This window comes from Rana temporaria, chromosome 10, assembly GCF_905171775.1.
Source record: "Rana temporaria chromosome 10, aRanTem1.1, whole genome shotgun sequence".
Classification (NCBI taxonomy): domain Eukaryota; kingdom Metazoa; phylum Chordata; class Amphibia; order Anura; family Ranidae; genus Rana; species Rana temporaria.
Genome location: NC_053498.1, coordinates 83,322,577 through 83,346,155, shown reverse-complemented (window position 1 = coordinate 83,346,155; position 23,579 = coordinate 83,322,577). Strand labels below are relative to the sequence as shown.

General features: G+C 39.5%; 1 protein-coding gene across 2 annotated transcripts in view; it reads right to left on the bottom strand.

Moving 5' to 3' along the window:
• Positions 1-23,579, bottom strand: part of LOC120915260 (C-Jun-amino-terminal kinase-interacting protein 4-like) — a 187,797-nt gene that overhangs the window by 68,008 nt on the left and 96,210 nt on the right. For both annotated transcript variants that reach the window (XM_040325629.1, XM_040325630.1), the window contains 7 exons: positions 21,877-21,934; positions 19,800-19,952; positions 17,429-17,480; positions 14,249-14,379; positions 12,625-12,678; positions 11,447-11,629; positions 8,772-8,901 (listed from right to left, as the gene is read on the bottom strand). In XM_040325629.1, coding sequence (XP_040181563.1) covers positions 8,772-8,901; positions 11,447-11,629; positions 12,625-12,678; positions 14,249-14,379; positions 17,429-17,480; positions 19,800-19,952; positions 21,877-21,934 — 761 coding nt within the window. The remainder of the gene's footprint in view (positions 1-8,771; positions 8,902-11,446; positions 11,630-12,624; positions 12,679-14,248; positions 14,380-17,428; positions 17,481-19,799; positions 19,953-21,876; positions 21,935-23,579) is intronic.

Genomic DNA, 23,579 nt, shown 5'->3' with positions numbered 1-23,579 from the left:
ATATATATATTGATAGTGTATAACCATATACAAATACACATAAAAATAAAAATAAATACATATAAAAAATATAAAAAATATATATATAAAATGCAAAGTAATCCACCATATACATGTTAAAATTGTTACATGTGGATCAAGCCAAGAGCTGTCAATCACATATCCCAATCTGCACTTAAAATAGCATCATACGCTAGGATTGCATAACAATACAAGAGCACTATACCACTAGCCAAGTGAGTATACGCTCATAATAAGATAACAATAAGATAGCTGATAGGGAGATGTGAGAAATATACATATATATAAAATACTGTTAAAACTTATTAAAACCAGAGATTTAAAAATCAGATATAAAACAGTTAAGATCAAAGTCGATATTTAAACCATTCGGAGAGAGAGATCCCATCTCATGGATCCATCTTGATTCTGCTTTACTTATCTCTCTCACCCTATGGCTTCCTCTCCAATGGGGACTATATTTTTGTATGCCCCAAAATTTCAAACCCTTTGGGTTCCCTTGATGACATAACTCAAAATGGCGGGAGACATTATGTTTCGGGTATGCATTTAAAATATTCTGTACATGCTCTCTTAATCTTTTCCATAAGGGTCGTTTAGTGCGGCCTATGTATTGTAGGGAGCATGGACACTCCAGGACATACACAACACCCTCAGTTCTGCAGGTAATAAGGTCATCAATATTGTACTCCTTCTTGGTGACATTTGAAGTAAATTTGGTACATTTTTGACCATTAAAATTCGTATTCTTACATGCAAAACACCTCTTGCATGGAAAAAATCCCTTACCCTGAAAGAAGGTAAGTACATTTTTCTTTGTTGGAGGATCAGGAACGTTTTTAGCTACTAAGTCCCTCAGTGTGGGAGCTCTGCGATATACCACCCTGGGGTTAATGGGTAAGATACCCTGTAGCTGCTGGTCAGATCTCAGGATAGGCCAATACTTTTTAAAAATGGCTTCTAACTGTCTATGTTGGACAGTATAGTTCAAGATAATCGGAAGATTATTATCCATTTGATCAGATCTCACTTTGTCCTGAATGAGGGTAATTCTAGGTGTGTCATATACTTTACGGATTTGTTCTTGGATAAAATCCTCATTGTACCCTTTATTCACAAACTTTGTTCCTATAAAGTTAGCTTGCTCCAAATATACTTTTTGGTCAGTACAATTTCTACGGATGCGTAACAGCTGTCCTTTAGGGATGTTTATAAGCCAGGGCTCGAAATGACAGCTATCCACCGGGATATAACTGTTCCGTTCCACTGGTTTAAAGTATGTTTTAGTTGATATTGAGTTTTCCTCCAGCGTGATCTCCAGATCCAGAAACTGTATAGTCTGATTGCTGATAGTATACGTTAGGGAAATATTTTGTTGGTTTAGATTCAATTTCTCAAAGAATGTGATTAAAGATTGTTCATCACCATCCCAGATGACAATACAGTCATCTATGAATCTTTTGTATAAAATCAGCTGGCTGGGCATATCATTGTAAATTGCCCCCTCCTCCCATTTTGACATAAATACGTTTGCCACGCTGGGTGCATATTTAGCTCCCATTCCGATGCCATTAAGTTGCCTGTAGAACTGGGATTGATGCCAAAAATAATTATGCTGTAAGCCATAAGCCAAACATCGCAAAACAAACTTTTTTTGCCTAGGGATGAGTTGGCTAAAAAGATTCATCGCCCACTTCGTTGCACTAATCGCCTCCTCATGATTAATATTGGTGTAGAGCGAAGCTACATCAGCTGTTGCTATCAGGAACTTATGCTGTGGGGAGATTACTACAGTCTCCAGTAACTGGATAAGGTGTTTTGTATCTCTGAGGAAAGCCTTGGTGTTAGATACCAAGGGCTGTATAAACTTATCAACATATTCCCCTAAGCGTGAATTGATTGACTGGATACCGTTGATAATTGGTCTCCCAGGGGGTTTTAGGGGATCCTTATGTACCTTCGGCACCGTGTAAATAATAGGAACTCGACACATATCTGGATTCAGGTATTTACTTTCTCTCTTGGATAAAATACCTTTATCTTTGCCCTTTTGTATGAGCACAGATAATTCTTCCTTATACTCCCCAGTAGGATTACCTGTGAGCTTAATGTACGTATTCTGATCAAGGAGTTGATTGTTCAATTCCTCATAGTAATAATCTTTTGACAGTAATACTATTGCACCTCCCTTGTCTGCCGGTCGTATTATTACCTTCTTGTTCTTCTCCAATTCTTTGATGCCCTTTTGAATAATTTTGGGATCTGGTAACCTCCTTATTTTTAGTTTTTCCAGATCTTTTAGCACCATTTTATTGAATACTTCTACGTGCTGGTTGTTGTGTACTTGAGGGTTAAACAACGATTTATTTCTTAAAGAACTATGTTGAATTCTACCCGGCAAATTTCCAACAGATTCATCTTTTATGGGTTGATTAAGCATGTACTTTTTAATGTTTAATTTTCTTGTATATTTCTGAATATCGACGTACACATCGAATTTATTCAGATTTTTCTTAGGTGCAAATTTTAAGCCCTTATCTAATAGGGTTAGCTCTGGAGTAGTGAGCTCAACCCCACTCAGATTAATGATTCCTTGCCCTATTTGACCTTTCTTCTTTTTGGACCCTTGTCCCCCCCTACATCCTCTCTTTCGTCTGGACTGCGGGCATACATTGATTCTGCTCCCCGAGGTGGTGATCTGTCGTTCCGGCGATGATCTAAAAAAGACCTGGAATGTGTTTCTTCAATATAGTTGGCTAAGGGTTCATATTTATTTTGTGTATGAACCGGACTTTTCCTATAATCCTGTTGAGGGTAATCGCGATTTGGCGGTACACTTTGTGAATTGGAATATGGGCCCTGATTTTGATATTGATATGCATCTCTCACATCTCGAGGATCCTGATTATATTGGTTGATATTGTGTTGAGGACCTTGCATGTATCCTCCTTGATTCCCTGTTTGGTTAGGGGGGTAATATACCTGCTGAGTGTTCTTATTTTTCCAGGCTGTATGCCTGGGAGATTTCTTGTTATTTTTCCGCCAAGGTTTAGGGGTCCTTGGCTCATTTGCCTCACTTCTTATTGATCTAGTTTGATCATAAGGGTAGGGATTCGGGGGTCTATAATAATCATCCCCATTGGATCTGTCACATTGTGGTGATCTAGATCTATTTATCACAGGTGGTATGATAATCCGTACCTCTTTGTCTGGGGATGAGGACACTGAGCCTCTAACTCCCTCTTTTAATTTTAATTGCCATTTGAATGTTTGGTGTAAACGGTAATCATTGGTATCTCTCCAATACTTCCTCTTTTTCCGTTGCTTAATTTCAGCATCTTTATTCTCCAGGACTCTATTTAATTGGTTCGTGAGTGATTCAAAAGGAGGGGTGTCCTTAAAATTTTCCAAGGATACTTTGCATTCGGCTAGTTCCTTGTTGATGACAGTCAACTTACGTTGTTTACGTTTGACTAACAGCTGCATTAGTTCCAACCCCTTCTCATTAAAAAATTTGTACCACTCTTCAGTGGAGTCCCCATCCATTAGTCCATCATTGATGGGAACCTCCCATCTTAACCTTCTGGGAACTATCCCTTCTTTGATATATTGTTCATGTGTGGTGAGATCCCACCACACACTAATCTTTTTCTCCATTAAGTGCCCGAACTTACGAAAAATAGTGTCCAAATCCCCTGTGTCAGAGTGATTTTTACTTGTGAATACATCATTAAGATCTACTGTGCGATTTTCCATATAATTAAATATATCCATAGTTGCTGCTAATGTAGTAAAAAGGTAAAATGCAAAAATATATGTGAAAGGTCTACAGCGCTACTATAGTGAAAAAATTAATTATATCAATTAATCAATAAATAAATGAAAAAGCAGCAATTATAACGGTGAACTAAACCAAGCAAAATATGTGAAAAAAGGATAATGCGCTAAATCAACTGATTAAATAAAGGTGTCAACACATCAAAATACTGGAGAAATAGGACAAATTGATACAAAGAATAAAGTTCCAAATTCTAAATATATATCGTCCCTTGTTGCTGTAATCCTGAAGGCAACTCAATAACACTTTGCCAGACCGCACACACACAGTGTGTGAGATATAACCAGCTTGATGGTGTGATGATCAGCCTGTCAGGTCAAAAAAGTGCTTTCCACCAGGTATTCACAAGTTTCAGATATGCAAAGAAAGGGAGACAGAGAAAAGACCGATAGTGTGATACCGTTAAATGAAACACTAACGTCTCACAACACTCAGAACATCACTCACGAATCCCCGGTAATAGATAGGCTTTAGCGTGTGTGCATGTAGGCTGCTCAGCTTGTCAGGCTCTTCATCCGGCACCTCCGTGCGTCCCGTCACTCAAGCTCCTCCCCCACGCGTATCGTCACTAGACACGTGACTTAATCATGGGTCAATGTGTGAATGGGGCTTGCTAGGCTATAAATAGCCTGTCACACACTCGCAGCGGCGCGAACGGACCAATGGGGAGGCACCAATGACTACATCATTGCAGATACACCACCACATTTCAGCCGTTGTGGTTTATAAAAATGTATCTATTTAACAAATTTTAATGTGATACAAAATGAGACAAAATAACTTTTAAAACCGCTGTCTTAACAGTAACAAACAAAAAAATAGTTTTATCTCAGGTTCTTATATGGGCAAATCCGTGCAGCTCAGACTCATCTATTATGAGCACATACAGACAATACCCCGTGGTTTTCATGTAGTATTACTACCACATAAGCCAAAAATATATATATATATATTGATAGTGTATAACCATATACAAATACACATAAAAATAAAAATAAATACATATAAAAAATATAAAAAATATATATATAAAATGCAAAGTAATCCACCATATACATGTTAAAATTGTTACATGTGGATCAAGCCAAGAGCTGTCAATCACATATCCCAATCTGCACTTAAAATAGCATCATACGCTAGGATTGCATAACAATACAAGAGCACTATACCACTAGCCAACAAGTGAGTATACGCTCATAATAAGATAACAATAAGATAGCTGATAGGGAGATGTGAGAAATATACATATATATAAAATACTGTTAAAACTTATTAAAACCAGAGATTTAAAAATCAGATATAAAACAGTTAAGATCAAAGTCGATATTTAAACCATTCGGAGAGAGAGATCCCATCTCATGGATCCATCTTGATTCTGCTTTACTTATCTCTCTCACCCTATGGCTTCCTCTCCAATGGGGACTATATTTTTGTATGCCCCAAAATTTCAAACCCTTTGGGTTCCCTTGATGACATAACTCAAAATGGCGGGAGACATTATGTTTCGGGTATGCATTTAAAATATTCTGTACATGCTCTCTTAATCTTTTCCATAAGGGTCGTTTAGTGCGGCCTATGTATTCCGATTATCTTGAACTATACTGTCCAACATAGACAGTTAGAAGCCATTTTTAAAAAGTATTGGCCTATCCTGAGATCTGACCAGCAGCTACAGGGTATCTTACCCATTAACCCCAGGGTGGTATATCGCAGAGCTCCCACACTGAGGGACTTAGTAGCTAAAAACGTTCCTGATCCTCCAACAAAGAAAAATGTACTTACCTTCTTTCAGGGTAAGGGATTTTTTCCATGCAAGAGGTGTTTTGCATGTAAGAATACGAATTTTAATGGTCAAAAATGTACCAAATTTACTTCAAATGTCACCAAGAAGGAGTACAATATTGATGACCTTATTACCTGCAGAACTGAGGGTGTTGTGTATGTCCTGGAGTGTCCATGCTCCCTACAATACATAGGCCGCACTAAACGACCCTTATGGAAAAGATTAAGAGAGCATGTACAGAATATTTTAAATGCATACCCGAAACATAATGTCTCCCGCCATTTTGAGTTATGTCATCAAGGGAACCCAAAGGGTTTGAAATTTTGGGGCATACAAAAATATAGTCCCCATTGGAGAGGAAGCCATAGGGTGAGAGAGATAAGTAAAGCAGAATCAAGATGGATCCATGAGATGGGATCTCTCTCTCCGAATGGTTTAAATATCGACTTTGATCTTAACTGTTTTATATCTGATTTTTAAATCTCTGGTTTTAATAAGTTTTAACAGTATTTTATATATATGTATATTTCTCACATCTCCCTATCAGCTATCTTATTGTTATCTTATTATGAGCGTATACTCACTTGGCTAGTGGTATAGTGCTCTTGTATTGTTATGCAATCCTAGCGTATGATGCTATTTTAAGTGCAGATTGGGATATGTGATTGACAGCTCTTGGCTTGATCCACATGTAACAATTTTAACATGTATATGGTGGATTACTTTGCATTTTATATATATATTTTTTATATTTTTTATATGTATTTATTTTTATTTTTATGTGTATTTGTATATGGTTATACACTATCAATATATATATATATATTTTTGGCTTATGTGGTAGTAATACTACATGAAAACCACGGGGTATTGTCTGTATGTGCTCATAATAGATGAGTCTGAGCTGCACGGATTTGCCCATATAAGAACCTGAGATAAAACTATTTTTTTGTTTGTTACTGTTAAGACAGCGGTTTTAAAAGTTATTTTGTCTCATTTTGTATCACATTAAAATTTGTTAAATAGATACATTTTTATAAACCACAACGGCTGAAATGTGGTGGTGTATCTGCAATGATGTAGTCATTGGTGCCTCCCCATTGGTCCGTTCGCGCCGCTGCGAGTGTGTGACAGGCTATTTATAGCCTAGCAAGCCCCATTCACACATTGACCCATGATTAAGTCACGTGTCTAGTGACGATACGCGTGGGGGAGGAGCTTGAGTGACGGGACGCACGGAGGTGCCGGATGAAGAGCCTGACAAGCTGAGCAGCCTACATGCACACACGCTAAAGCCTATCTATTACCGGGGATTCGTGAGTGATGTTCTGAGTGTTGTGAGACGTTAGTGTTTCATTTAACGGTGTCACACTATCGGTCTTTTCTCTGTCTCCCTTTCTTTGCATATCTGAAACTTGTGAATACCTGGTGGAAAGCACTTTTTTGACCTGACAGGCTGATCATCACACCATCAAGCTGGTTATATCTCACACACTGTGTGTGTGCGGTCTGGCAAAGTGTTATTGAGTTGCCTTCAGGATTACAGCAACAAGGGACGATATATATTTAGAATTTGGAACTTTATTCTTTGTATCAATTTGTCCTATTTCTCCAGTATTTTGATGTGTTGACACCTTTATTTAATCAGTTGATTTAGCGCATTATCCTTTTTTCACAGAGTATGTAACCTGCTTTTTTTTTTATACATATCGGCGTATAACGCGCACCTGCGATTTTCCCCTGGTTTTAAGGGGAAAAAAGTGCATGTTATACGGCGATAAATACGGTATTTTTAATATTACAGAGTATAAAATAGAACACAGCATTGACTGTCAGACACAATACAAAAATACATGAAACATGTGTAACATAGTGTGAATCATGAGATCATAACCACTAATTTAAATCACTTTTGTTTTACTAGGCAGAGTGAAATCCAACGCGTTTCGAAGTTATGCGTTAATCCTCTTCATCAGGAACAAGTGGTAGAGGTATCTATGATATCATGCAGTAGCAGGTAGCTAGCTACGTCACATCAAGAATTTAAAAACAGAATAAAAAAAATAAAAAAAATAAAAAAAAACAGGAAGATATGGCTTCTCTGGTCCTGCAGCGTTCTGTGGAATGCAGACGAGAACAGACACCCCGAATGACGACCAAAAGGGGAGGCGGAGAAAGAAAACCCGACCCAGCAGGTGAACCCACACCATAGATTAAGATGACAAAGATCTCAATCATTGGGCACACAGCCAGAATATAGAAGTCATTTCAAGAAAGAGTATCCAAAAGCCAAATATGGGAAGCTTTGTATTGATACGACTTTACTAGGGCATAGTATGACATGTTCCAGATAATTGCATATGTATGCGCCGGTAATGGGATATACCTTGAATATAGAGGTCCCACGGTCTGGATAGATTTGCTACAGAGAGCCAGCAGACCAGTTGAAACCATTTCACCTAGTACATGTCATACTATGCCTAGATAAGTCGTATCAATACAAAGATTCCCATTTTTGGCCTTTGGATAGTCTTTCTTGAAATTATTTCTGTGCTCTGGATTGAGACAAGTACACACTATAGAGGGATATTCTTTGTTTATATTTCATGTCAGAGGTTTACAACCACTTTAAGGAAGGTTAAACTACAGCAGGTGCTCAGAAAGGATGAGAACTTAATAGAAGGTTAAAGGGGTTGTAAAGGTTTGTTTTTTATTTTCTAAATAGGTTCCTTTAAGCTAGTGCATTGTTGGTTCACTTACCTTCTCCTTCCATTTCCCTTCTAAATGTTTTTTTTCCTTTGTCTGAATTTCTCACTTACGGTTTCTCCTCAGTAAGCGTGCCCCCATGGTCTGGCTGGGGGTTAGTCAGCCAAAACAGCTTACTGAGGAGGAACAGGAAGTGAGAAATTCACAAAACAGAAAAAAACAATTAGAAGGGAAAATTAATGAAAAGGTAAGTGAACCAACAATGCACTAGCTTAAAGGAACCTATTTAGAAAACAAACTAACCTTTAATAAAAAATCACAGTAAACAGATTGCTATATTTTGTCTCAAATACAAGTAAAGCGATATTGTCTGTTTAGGCATCTGGCAGTACTCTAAAAACATTCAATGTAGAGTCTACCGACCTTGTTTGCTAAAGTTGGAGGAAGACTCCAGCCATGAATTTGCGCTCTCCCATACTCCTTCCAGATGTGTGAGCGAATCTGGCGGTAATGTTCATGTTTCTTGCTTCTCAATGGTACAGCATCATCATCACTAATGAGAGCAAAAAAAGGTTAGTAGTCTAGAGCCATCAGCTACAAACATATATATGAGCCAATAACACCATGAAGTCTTTTCACTCTGCAAGCTTGACATGAATAAAGTGTGGCAAGTATGATCTTTGTAACTCTGAATTATGATTGAATCTGGTATCCCCAAAGTAGCGGCTCCTTTTGGTGTCTAGAGATACTTTTTTATTCCTAAATAGTTTCCTGTGACCCTTAATCCTGAACACAGAATTTACAGACGTTTTGTCTTCTGCTTAAACCTGGGCCCTGCTACTATAGGATTTAACAGTCCTGCGTTAGAGTTGGTACAGTGCCTTTGCGAAAGTATTCGTCCCCCTTGAACTTTGCGACCTTTTGCCACGTTTCAGGCTTCAAACATAAAGATATAAAACTGTAATTTTTTTTTGAAGAATCAAAAACAAGTGGGACACAATCATGAAGTGGAACGAAATTTATTGGATATTTCAAACTTTTTTAACAAATAAAAAACTGAAAAATTTGGGCGTGCAAAATTATTCAGCCCCTTTACTTTCAGTGCAGCAAACTCTCTCCAGAAGTTCAGTGAGGATCTCTGAATGATCCAATGTTGACCTAAATGACTAATGATGATAAATAGAATCCACCTGTGTGTAATCAAGTCTCCGTATAAATGCACCTGCACTGTGATAGTCTCAGAGGTCCGTTTAAAGCGCAGAGAGCATCATGAAGAACAAGGAACACACCAGGCAGGTCCGAGATACTGTTGTGGAGAAGTTTAAAGCCGGATTTGGATACAAAAAGATTTCCCAAGCTTTAAACATCCCAAGGAGCACTGTGCAAGCGATAATATTGAAATGGAAGGAGTATCAGACCACTGCAAATCTACAAGAAGAAGACTGATCAGAAAAGCAGCCAAGAGGCCCATGATCACTCTGGATGAACTGCAGAGATCTACAGCTGAGGTGGGAGACTCTGTCCATAGGACAACAATCAGTCGTATACTGCACAAATCTGGCCTTTATGGAAGAGTGGCAAGAAGAAAGCCATTTCTTAAAGATATCCATAAAAAGTGTCGTTTAAAGTTTGCCACAAGCCATCTGGGAGACACACCAAACATGTGGAAGAAGGTGCTCTGGTCAGATGAAACCAAAATCTAACTTTTTGGCAACAATGCAAAACGTTATGTTTGGCGTAAAAGCAACACAGCTCATCACCCTGAACACACCATCCCCACTGTAAAACATGGTGGTGGCAGCATCATGGTTTGGGCCTGCTTTTCTTCAGCAGGGACAGGGAAGATGGTAAATATTGATGGGAAGATGGATGGAGCCAAATACAGGACCATTCTGTAAGAAAACCTGATGGAGTCTGAAAAAGACCTGAGACTGGGACGGAGATTTGTCTTCCAACAAGACAATGATCCAAAACATAAAGCAAAATCTACAATGGAATGGTTCACAAATAAACATATCCAGGTGTTAGAATGGCCAAAGTCAAAGTCCAGACCTGAATCCAATCGAGAATCTGTGGAAAGAACTGAAAACTGCTGTTCACAAACACTCTCCATCCAACCTCACTGAGCTCGAGCTGTTTTGCAAGGAGGAATGGGCAAAAATTTCAGTCTCTCGATGTGCAAAACTGATAGACATACCCCAAGCGACTTACAGCTGTAATTGCAGCAAAAGGTGGCGCTACAAAGTATTAACTTAAGGGGGCGGAATAAGTTTGCACGCCCAATTTTTCAGTTTTTTATTTGTTAAAAAAGTTTGAAACATCCAATAAATTTCGTTCCACTTCATGATTGTGTCCCACTTGTTGTTGATTCTTCAAAAAAAATTACAGGTTTATATCTTTATGTTTGAAGCCTGAAATGTGGCAAAAGGTCACAAAGTTTAAGGGGGCCGAATACTTTCGCAAGGCACTGTATAGGCTCATTGAGGCTTTTGCTGCAGACTATTAATGACATAGTTGGAGCGTAGCTTTGAGTTGGGGCCTCTGAAATTATTGTGCCCAGGATTAACAAGCTACCTGAGCACACAGGAAATAGTATGATTAACAACGATACTTTAAAGGTATCACAAGATGCATAGACTTTGAAAGTGTTATTAATTTGAAAAATAATGTCATGACAGCTTTTTATTTGCTGTTTCACATTAAAACGCTTCTCAGTTCCACTATGAATACCCAGGTGTGGAGGATTTACCATTGAATTCTCATGGTTTGACAGGGATATTGAGTTGAGTCTCATTTACACAAAGCAATCATTTCACTTAACTCTACCAATCTATTCTTAGTGAGATGCCCTTTATGAACACACGTATGCCAATGACAGAATGCGTTTGGAGGTGCCAGTAGAGGGCAGGTGACACAGGACTGTAAAGGATAGATTACATGCAGTCATACCCTACACACTCCACCTACAAGAGAAAATTATATTTCAGATTGAGATCGGTTTAAAAAAAAAAAAAAAAAAGTTATGTTCACTTTAATACAATTAATTCATATCTACAACTGACACACAAAATAATACTGAATGATAGAAAGGTACCCACTTCGTATGTGAGGGGTTGTGTGTGCGAAAACTGACAGACTGGTTCCGTGAAGCGCTGCTTATCTGACCCATGGAGTAAACAGCGGATGTAGAGCGCGCTCTGTGCAGAGAGGTGGGTGGAGTTGGTGGCGGCGTTTCTGCTTTTCCTGGTGGACCGCTGGACGGGCTAAATAATTTGTCAAATCTATAAGTAAAAATAAATTAAAAAAACAAATCAAATATTGTTGAGAGGGGTTGCACACTTCTGAAAATGACAGTATATAAAAGATAGACATGTAAAAATAACCTGTCAGGTAAGATGTACGGAAGTGGCCATTGACAGATGATTTTTTAAAGGTGTAAGGGGAATAAAATACCCTTCTTTCCTTTTCCGGCTACAGACCATCATTTTCTATACTACATTACTTGCTAAAAAAAAAGCTCCCTGTGTTAGACTGGCCGCTCTGTGTAATGAAATACACCCCGATTGGCTGACTCTGAGGGCCAGTGGCAGCTGGTGCTAAATATTTGAGGTGGTGCAGGCTCCTGGAAGCTGCCCCTCACTAGCACTAGAACCCCCACACGGAACGGGAAGGTGGCCATCCGTGTCCTTACAGGAGGGGGTGCTGGATCTGGGGAAAAGGGCTCCTGGAAGCTGCCCCTCCACCTGTTGCAGCTTGCCAAGGGGAGAGCCGGACTATTGCTTCTCCTCCCGGCGGAACAGGAAGTGGGTCCTGAGACCCGATTGGCCCGGGAGTCCTAGGGCTCCCTGGCCAGATTGGCCAGGAAGAAAAGCAGGAAGACATTAGCGAATATTATCAGGTCCGGCCTGTTGGATCAGAGGCAGTTTGGTTACTCCTGGCCGCCCATAGAGCAGAGCAGGATTTGTCCTGTGTCTACTATGCAATAACTGAGAGGACACGGACCTGTCATCTGCTTCGCTCTGCTCCAATCAGCAGGTGATCAGCTCACAGATCCCCTGCTGATCGGAACGGAAGGTGCCCGTGTGAAAGGGTCCTTAGTCTTTGCTGCTGGTCAAAGAATCGCAGCAAAAAGACAATGGCAAATTAAGGTGTTTTATACCAGCTGTTTTTTTTAAATCCATTTAATTGTTTTTTTTCATTTCCCTGTCTAAATAAAAAAATGTATTTAAAATTATCAGTTTTAAATAATGAATTACTATAAACATTTAACACATACACTTTCCAGAAAGAGGATTTTTTCATCTGTACAGCCTGAACGTCCTTGGAGGCCCTGAAATAAAATGAAATACAAATACTATTCAGTAAGCTTACTAAAGCAAAGGAATGACATATTAAAAAAAAAAAAATCAAAATTTTTTACATTTTGTGATTAGGACTGGCTAAACAAAGGTTTATTTTTTTATTTTTTTTTGCAGTATTTAAAGCGGAGGTCCACCTAAATGTTTTTTTTTCAAAGGCCAGCAGCTAGAAATACTGCAGCTGCTGACTTTTAAAAAATGGACACTTACCTGTCCAGCGCGCCCGCAATGCCGGCATACGAGGACGAGCAATCGCTCATCTCTCGGATGCTGCCGCCGCCATCCTCGGTGAGGGAATCAGGAAGTAGGGCACAGAGGCAGAGCCAAGCCAAGCTGTGTTTATTAATAGGCACAAACAGCCTGACTCTGGATCTAGCCTGCACAAGCACCCCTCTAGCAAGTGGTTTGCTATAGTGGGCAGGAGGAGTCAAGAGCACTGGCGGGGAACCCCCAGAAGAGGATATTCAGGGGGGCTCTGTGCAAAACCATAGCACAGAGCGGGTAAGTATGACATGTTTGTTATTTAAGAAAAAAAATACTATCACTTTACGTCTTGCCCTTTAGAGAAGTTGAAACTCAGCATCCGGACCAGACGGTGCATAAAAGGGTGAAGCAGCTACTGGATTTTGTTGCTAATAAAGTTCTTCATTATGTCTAGTCTAAACAATGCTTTCTTCTCTTTCAGAAGTCTTCCATATTAAAAGGCTTAGTGATTAACCAAAAGAAGGTACAGCAGAAAGGGGTCCTAGTTTGCCAAATATACTTCCCCTTTGATGAATACAACATACTCAAAAGGAAGCTTCAAGTACTTGAGTTCTATTCTTAAAAAAAGTATCAGAGAGTATTCAATTGTTCTCAAAGTAATTATGAAATCCATATTGTTCTCTAAACAAAATAAATCAAGTGCTTTTCTCGATATGGAGTCCCACCAGGGTTCTGTACAGTGCTGAAACCTGGGCACTTTTAAAACAAGATGAAAAGCAAGCTTTGGTACTTTAAGCAGCTAAATCCAAAAATGTACGGCATAACATTTGAATTAAAAAGGTGTCCATGGCCAACCGATTTTGAAATTGATTGTTTGACATCTTTGCTATTGTACAACCATATACCAAAGCAAACTTACATGGACAGATCATGTCACTCAAGTGGATGAAATTACACTATCAAAACATTTTATGTAACTCAGCTGGGAGAAAGACATCCAAGAGGAAGACCTATACTGCAATGGATCACCAAATTACCAATAAAAAGCAGTGAGTGGATTAATGCTCTACACTACAACAATGTCTGGATGAAAAGCTAAAGCCCCGAGCAGGTAGGCTGTTTCAGTACAGGCATTTACATTTAACAATTACATAGTAAAATTTAATTTAATGTTTTCGTTCGTAGATGAGCAATATTTTCCATGCATTTAAAAACATGAAACCTGACATTAAAAGTTTTATTCCTACTCACATAATAAGCCCATGTACTGAATTTAATTACATTAATAAATCTCTGAATTTTATATCACTTAACCCTCAGCAATAGAAAAGTCGTTACCTGAGCATTTCTGTCCTGCGTACTGCCTCTTGCAGTTCCATCAGCTTCTCTTTGTATTGGTTCCTCTCCATCAGCACACGTGCCATTTCCGCTCTGGTGAATCTCTTTCTTTGAGCTGCTGGAATATCAACCTAGGAAATTGTTTTGGTGACATTAATTGGTAATCCCTTTTGATATGGTCCTGTACAAGCATTAGTATAGCAAAGTTCTAAATATGATGCCATATTGTTGCTCAGTCATTAAACAAGTGTCTAAACATCCTAAGACCTGCCAGCAGAGACAGTCAGATGCACAAATCATTTATGAAAAACTAAAGAAAGAAAACTAACCTGTGACTCAATGGATTTCAAGAAAAGGATTGTAGGGCAAGTGCAAAAATCCCTTTTTCTTTCTCCCCCATTGAGGGAATAGGCAGCCTTACAAACCTGCGGCCTAAAGCCAAAATGCCCAAGAAGCCCTGATAGAGTTTGCCTTGACTGGAAAGTAGGGTTAAGACCATAAGCTTGCATGACAGTCTGAGTCACCTATAAATGGTCTATGGATCTAGAAGCCAGAGCACTCTGTCTGAGCCTATTCAGAACAACAAATATAGAACACGTCTTGCAGAATGAAGAAGTAACGGAGATACACTCAAACAGCCCAAACTAAATCTAGATAGTGAAGAGACGTCTGTTTTTGGCGAACTGGGACTGGAAACAAAGAGGGATGGACAATGTCCTGATTATGGTAATACCTTATCCCTATGTAGGACCAAAATTTGTTATTGCCATATAAAGCTGCCAGTTCAGATACACATCTAGCTGAGGTCATACCTACCAACAAGGAAAACTACCTTGTGAATCAGAGCAGAAAGAGAATGTGCCTGACAGACTCAAATGGGTGCTTCTGAAGAAACAAAAAAGTGAAATTCAAATCCATTGGAAGCAGAGAGGAATTGGTTAAAGAGAGCCCCATTGGAGCTCCCTCGCACAAAGGTCTTGATCAGGAAGTGGGAAGCCAAAAGTCTTTTTAAAAAGAATGGCAAGAACACAGATCTGGCCCTTGATACCGTAGTACTAAGGATCAAACTGTGGTTCAGACACAACTACAATAACGAAAGACTGTCCCACAGAGAAAACTCCTTGGGTGAAAGCCCCTGGACTCACAACAAGCAAACTACACCTACCACATAAACCATGTGGGAAGTGGACTTCTTATCCTTGAGCATCATAGGGATAGCACTTTTAGAGATGCCCCTATTCCTTATAACTTGAGCTTCAACAGCCATGCTGTTATGGCCAGTGACTGAGAAGCAGGGTGGTAAATTGGTCCTTAGGACAGAAGATCCAGGTGGTCTGGCAGAAACCATGGTGCATCTGCAAGATGTCTTAGCATTTCCACCTCCATATTAGCAGGAAAGTCCCTGCAAACCATCATAGCTAAAATTAAAAAAAAAGACAACAAAGTCAACGAAATTAATGATCTGTAGGTCATGTGTAGAAAAGTGTAGCGCTAACAATGAAACAATTAGTGATAAACAATTGTAAAAGATAACGTGCAACACCACGTGAATTAATGGTATATTAAAGTCCATATATTAATGACTGAATCGGTGAATCCTTCTCAAATGAATGGAAAACGCACACATAATCCAATGCTTAAAAAATTGGTCACCCCAGATGATGTTCTTTTTGTAACGAAACATGTCGGGATGAACTGCTGTTGTTCCTGCTACCCTTTTTTATGAGCTCGATTGAACATTGCAAAATCCTGAGGTTTTCTTCATTGATACCGAATCGCATGACGTGTATGGTGTATCCTCTTCAGCGTATCATCTTTAACAAAGTTTGATTGGCCTAGTAGGTATATGCCTGTCTGGGTCCAATCGATCCGGTAAGCCCCTTTGTCATAAGTGGTGGTGGACTCTTCACATTTTTTAAGCATTGGATTATGTGTGCGTTTTCCATTCATTTGAGAAGGATTCACTGATTCAGTCATTAATATATGGACTTTAATATACCATTAATTCACGTGGTGTTGCACGTTATCTTTTACAATTGTTTATCACTAATTGTTTCATTGTTGGCGCTACACTTTTCTACACATGTTTTATTAGCAACTTTTTGATCTCATTTGCTGTGTTAGCGGCTTTTTAGTTTACTAGATAGCGCAGTATTTTTTCTTTTTTCTATAATGATCTGTAGGTCAACATCAGTACAGGTTATATCTCACTAAAGTGGTTGTAACCCTAAAAAAAAGAAAAGAGATCATGTTTTCTTATAGCAGGTTAAAACAGCAAAGTGCTTGTGCTGTCTAACCGGTCTATCTGGATCCTGCCTGGTTCAGCCCTTTCCCCTGTAAAACTGACCACGGTTCATCATGGTTGCTGAGCCCTGACACCATGGTCAGTTTACTTGCCTCCATCATCCACAGCTCTCAGGGTATTTAGAGCCTTTGTATTTAACAAATAATTTCACAGTTCAGGATGGCAGCTTAAAATAGGGGGGCTGGCAGTGAATCATAGTGTAGGGTTTATTCAAATTAATTTAATTCATTCAGTCATGGTCTGGCATAAGAGCACTACCACAAAAAACTAATTCAAGACAGAGCCGGCCAAAGAGAATATGGACTTAGAAAGAGCTTAGAGGTTCTTATTAGTGGGATCCTTAAACGATGGGGCATCCTCAACCGGAATTGTATGCACCTTGTGTTGAGAAATGGTTGGATCCATAATTGGATTGGACAATTAAGAGCCAACAAGTGTTTGGGACATGCAAAAACCCAATTGGGGTGCATTTAATCTTCATACAAAAAAATAAAATGGTGTAAAGAAAAAAGGTTTTGGCGCCCCAAGAGAGGCCATATAGGACCCAAGGCCATAGATCGTACTGGTGAAAGTGACAGGCTTGTGTCAGTATGCATCAATAAGGGCCAAAACAATCTCTTTCAATTTTAGAGTAAAAGTAGAAAACGGCGACGTATATCGGCGTTAGGCGGTCCTTAATTGGTTAACAGTGTCTCCTGCCCGATTATATAGTATGACAGATGTGTGTGGATTGCATACGTTGCAAACAAGAATTACAAATATTGGTTAGAGAATATATACACAGCAGTGGGTCTAATAATACCAAATACAATATATTTAGCCATTTGTGTAACAAGCATATATAAGCATATGCACATATACACACACATATTTACCTCCGCATCTTCCCTGCACAGCTTTCTTGCTTCATCCAGTTCCATTCGAGTCCTGAAACATAAGAAATCACTTCACATGAATTAAAGTTTAAAAGAAAAACCCTGAACTAGATCCCAACTAAGGCCATTTTTACAATCATTATAGCCTCATGCACACTGGATGTTTTTATAGCAGCTGTTTTTTGGCTTTAGACATTTTTTTTCTGCAGTCAATAAACTCCCCAGCATGTTATTCTATGTGTCCACGCGCACAGAAGCGGTTAGCAGCAGTTTTTGGCAGGGGTGTTTTTCTAGCTGGAAAAAAAACGCAGAATTAGTGGAGAGGAGCTGTAAAAACGGTCTAACTGTGAAAAAAGCTTAAAAATGCGGCTATTCAGCATTTAGCAGCATTTTTTGAACCATAAACTTTTATGGGAGTATAATTTTCCTGAAAAAACTACAAAAATGCTAAAAAACTCACTCTACAGCTAACATTACTGCCTTTTTATAATGTCCAGTGTGCCAAGAGGCCTTATTATGATACAAAGAAGGAAGATCAGTATATAATAAATTACAATGTGAAATATTAACAGCAAATAAACCAAAACCGATATTTTTAAATATTAGGGCTAAGGTCGCATACACACGACCATTTTTCATGCCATGGAAAAACAATGTTTTTCTTGACGCGATTCTTGTCAAGCCTGCCTTGCATACACACGATCATGAAAAAAAAGCAAAGCGCAGTGACGTACAACGCGTACGACGGCACTATAAAGGGGATGTTCCATTCGGATGGCGGCACCCTTTGGGCTGCTTTTGTGTTATTAAAAGTTTGGTGAGAGACGATTTGCGCTTTTCAGTCTTCGTGCTTTTCAGTGTGTTACAGCGTGACGAATGTGCTATCTCCATTACAAACGCTAGTTTTACCAGAACGAGCGCTCCCGTCTCATAACGCGTTTTTTTCCCCATCGTTAAAGCCTACACACGACCGCTTTTCACAACGTGAAAAACGTTGAGAAAAATTAGAGCATGTTCTAAATTTTTAATGGGCATTTTTCACGTCGAGAAAAATGCTCTGGAGCCTACACACGATCATTTTTAATGACCAATTAAAAAAATTGCATTTTTCACGTCATGAAAAAACGGTTGTGTGTATGCGGCATAAGACCCCTTTCACACTGGGGCATTTTTCAGGCGCTTTAGTGTAAAAAAAATAAATAAAAAAAAAACGACTGTAAAGCGCCTGAAAGAGGCCTCATCTGTAATCCCAATGTGAAAGCCTGAGTGCTTTCACACTAAAGTGCCCCTTCCCATTGAGGCGCTTTTTTTTTTTTTTTTTTTAACGCCAAAGCGCTTGAAAAATGCCCCAGTGTAAAAGGAGTCTTAGCGGAGCTTTACCAGCATTTTCCGGGGCGCTGGCAGTGTATGAAAGGGCTCTGAAAGCACTCAGGCTTTCACATTTGGATTGCAGATGAGGCTTCTTTCAGGCGCTTTACAGGCATTTTTTTTACGCCAAAGCACCTGAAAAACGCCCCAGTGTGAAAGGGGTCCAAGATTAATGAACTGCTTCTAAATATGTAAGTTAGCTTGGCTTTAAGGCAGACTCACAGGCTTAAATATTTTTCTAAGCAAATAGCCCAGAAAATTATACAAATCTGGAAACTCCTTGAAAGCTCTGAACTCCTCAGCTGCGGATAGATCGGTGACTCCTAAAGCTGGCCATACACTAGTAGAATTTTGCTTGAAATTTTTCCCTTTAAGAACTTTCATTCTATTTTTGAATTATTAATTGGGTTGAGTCAGTGTTAGTTTTTGACTGCAGTGATGCAAACATTTTAAGGAGCAGGATACAAACATTTTCTCGGACCAACACATTTTTTTATGTGGTTTTCATTTGGGAAAGTTCATTCATTACAAAATCAAATGTAAAAGCAAACTAAAATTTGAATTACTTTAGAAACGACATTCAAGTCAATAAATGTACTGAGAAGTTGCATACAAATGTTTGTTCGATTTTTCATATGAAAGGGCATTTGAAAACCTACTAGTGTATGGCCAACTTAACTATTAAAGCAACATGTTGTAGAAATAAGGAGAGTGAGGCCTCCCCATGACGGACATCTGATATTGTAAGGATACCAATGTAAAAAAGTGTACACATCCGGATTTACTCGATTAACTTACCATAGGAGCACAGGTAATATCTGATAACACCACCAGCATAAGAAAGGACTCTTGATTGGAACCCAAAGAGAATCAGATTTGATCAGAAGTACCCGGGACTGGAGTTGGACAGGTCTGACCTAGGAGTGGTTACTATGTTGTCCCAGCTTGACTTTCAGCCTTTTGCCAGGTACAGTATACAATATTTGCAGTGTTTTATACTCACATGTGCAGTTCCTGCTCTGTCTCTCTCATCCTGAACTCACAGCGCGATAGATTTTGTCCTGTATTCTCGGCCTCACGTCTAAGTGTCTCCCTCTCTGCTGTCAACTCCTCAACTCTCGCAATCAAGCTCTTCCTAGCCATATCAACTTCACTCCTGTACATTAAAAAAAAGATATATATTTAAAGAGTACATTATCAGTTTTCTAATCCACCCGCCCTTCTGCCTTCACATAAAAAGCAAAGCAGAATGCTCCAGTTTATAGTTCTGCTCCCAGTCCCATCAACCCGAGTATTAGAGAGTAGTCAGATTGTCTGTTCGCACATTCAGCGGCCCTCATAGGTTAATGAGGGTGAAGGTGTCCTCTGTGATTATTGCCCAGCCCCACACATAGCCTGCCTCACATCTTTATCTCAGAAACCAAAGTATGTAGTGGAAGGGGTGAATGAACACAGGCATTGTGTGCAGCTGTCCGGTACTGCAAGCATAACGTTTTTCTTATTGTATTACAAAAGAAAAAAAAAAGAATAATAATAATACATTTCTTAAAGCTGCAGCATGAAAATTTAATAGTAAATATCCTCTGCTAGACTTCAACATCTTTTTCAAATGACATTGGAATCAATAAAATCTGGGGAGCTCTAATCTACAAATATTACTGAAAAAGAGAACAGATGAACCCCTCCATCATGTACAACGTAATCCTGTGTCCGGACTATGCACTATAAAGTATATATACCCTCTGAACAAAAGTAAAAGAACTTTTTTTTTTTTTTTTTTAAAGTGTATTTTGTGCGTGTTCTCGAGAGAGAGGAGCCGGACTGCAGGAGTTGGGAGTAGGCAGGCCTCCCCCAGAGGCAATCTGCCACCTTTCTCCATGCCCCCGGGTGGCAATGGTGGGTGTGTGAGGGGGTCCTCCCACACAGCCCACCCTACCTGCTCCGCTTTGAAGCCCAGCAGGGCAGAGGGACTCCCTATAGGGGAGTGAGAGGATTTGCCCGCTCAACCAGCCCCGTTAGTCCTTCGCCTCTCTTTTTTTAGAGACCGCGTGGTCAAAGTGCGTGCTTGTTAACCCAATTTCGAGTGCGTGTAAGTGTGGTGGTTTTTGTGGGAGGGGGGTGGGCGTACTAAGCGCAGGCTTACCTCGCATAGCACACCCACCGGGAGCCGGGCTGAGACCACCAAACTCAATTCACATGTAGCCGAGACCGGGATGTAAAAGAACTTTTAACCAAGCCCTCATTAAGCCATGTATTATAAGCATTTTGCAGAATTTTATTTTCAAAGTTCATAACCCCGGCGATAAAATCACATCTCCTTTGCTTCATTTTAAGGCATTGCATACACCCATGTGAGGGGCATCTTCGCCCACACAGAAGTGTTCTGAAACCTGCATGCAGGCAGTCCCATCCATGTCTATTGGGACCCAGCAGGTGCACAAACACAACTGCTGCTCCTAATATGACAGCCATGCAGGTATAAATGTGTATCTCTGAACACACACAGTCTATGTTTGGGGACACATGGCTGTCAAATTGGGACCAGTGGCTGTGTCTGTGCAGTCACTGGTCCCAGTGTATACAAAATGGACTACCTACACATGGATGCAAAGAATACCTGTGCATCCAGTGCGGGCGAAGACAGCCCTTTTTATAATTGTATATATAAGGAGGCCTTATAGAAACAGACACTTTATTGCCTTCTAATGTACAAAAATGCCAAGGTAAGTAATATAAAGCCCCGTACACACGGTAAAACTTTTGTCTGGCCAAAATCACATCCTACGGAATTCCATCGGCGTAAAACAGAACATGTTCTCTATCTAAACTCCGATGGAATTTCTCAGAAATTCACGGTGGAAAAAAGCCGATGGGGCATACACACGGTCAGAATTTCCAATAGAAAAAGTCTGTCTGACTTTTTACATCGGAAATTCCGATCGTGTGTATGGGGCATAAGCAGCACTTACTTACTCATGTAAATATACGTTCAAAATATTTTAATATATGTAATGGTCACAATTAACATATCCCTTCTTGTGAGACTAATTTCAAGCCAAAAAGATAACAGAAAATCTTACTGTGTGTCTCTGAGCTGTGCATTCTCCACCATAAGAGCATCTACATGATCTCCAACTCCTGGAACAAAGGATAATATATTTTGTATTAGGTGGACAAAAACAAACATTTCATACAATATACACCCCTTAATTACTATTAATGAAGTCTCTATGATTAACAGAAGTGTAATCTTAGGAGTATAAACATTCATGAATATTGTGAATAACCTTTTGACAAACCAGCTTTATTATTGCAGCAACAATAGGACAAACCCTGTATGCATGCATTAGGTATATGGACAACAAACTGGTTTCCTTTTAATTTTAACTGTTAGCTGCATTCCTAAAGCTAGAGTTTAGGTAAGTTTTTTATAGCATAGTTACATAAATCCAGCTTGGACCAATGTAAGCATCTCTCATACCGAACCGATCCTTATGGAACCTGAAAGTCACTGCTATTAGCAGTAATGGCAGCAGCCATCTAGGTCAAGTGTGGAGTGTCTGCCCTTCTACATAGTAACCACAAGGGGTTGTCTGCTTGGCACCGATGCCATTCAGAGAAAGCGGTGTATTTTTTCCAATGAATACAAGCTTTTCTCTGATTGAACGAGGTGGAGAAAAGGGGTGATAGCATTACTTCAGAATAATCACAAAATGATACATATGATTGTTCATAATTACGGTAAACTTTTACCGGAAAAATAAACCAACTGCATTTCTGCAATTGCCAACTTCAACCAAATGCATTGTTACCAAATAATTTATTTGTTCTAATTACATATAAGGAAAAATGAACATTCATCAAGACAACTAGTTTGTTCCTATCCATTTGGACCTGTGGCATAGTGACATAGCTAGATCATCCACAAGGCAAACTAGGCAGGAGTGTAGGGCTAAATGAATGTCCAGGGGGGTGATCAATAACCAGGAGGGTAGTGCAATTGGTAAAAGCTGTACAACTGCATGTCACTTTCTTAGGGGGATGTACTTGTAGGCATTTGCTGTCTGATGGGGTGGAGGAGAAGAGGTGTCATGGCTGTTCAGACAATGCAACAGCTTCTGTGTTTATTGCAAAACCTTTTTAATGTCAATCAAAGGGATAGGGAAGCCAAAACTGTTGCATTGCCTAGGGCTCCATGCTGCCTGAATCTAGCCATACACATCTAGATTTCTCTAATTTAAGCCAGCCATAAATGGATCAAATATCGGCTGGTTCAGCAGGCACTGGCTGAATTATGATCCATGTATGGGCAGGCTGGTTATACACAAGTCGATCTGTTGATTGACCTATTGTACAAACAGCCTGTTGAGTTTTTCCCTCGAGTGATCAGGGAAGTCTCCCCATTGTCACAATACAATGCCACAGTGAGAGCGATTCCCCTATTCACATCGAATGTGTGGATGGTGGAATGGAGGAATTGTATTTTGTTCAAATACCAGCATTTTCACTCTGTGCTACGACTCACTTTGGAAACACATTTTTCTTTTTCTGGCAGTCTTTCAATGTCTTGAAGAGATTATGCAGCAGTGGTGATGTACGGACAGCTTTTGTTTGTAGCACCAGGCATCCCTCCAGCATGAATGCTAATTTACGTTTTATACTTTGTAGCAGTAGTGTTTGCTTTCTCCACATTATATTGCGTTTCAGTTTTTAGTGCCAGAAGACATTTACTGCTTCATTTTTTATGTTCTGTTATTTTTACATGTTGCATCTCTAAACAACA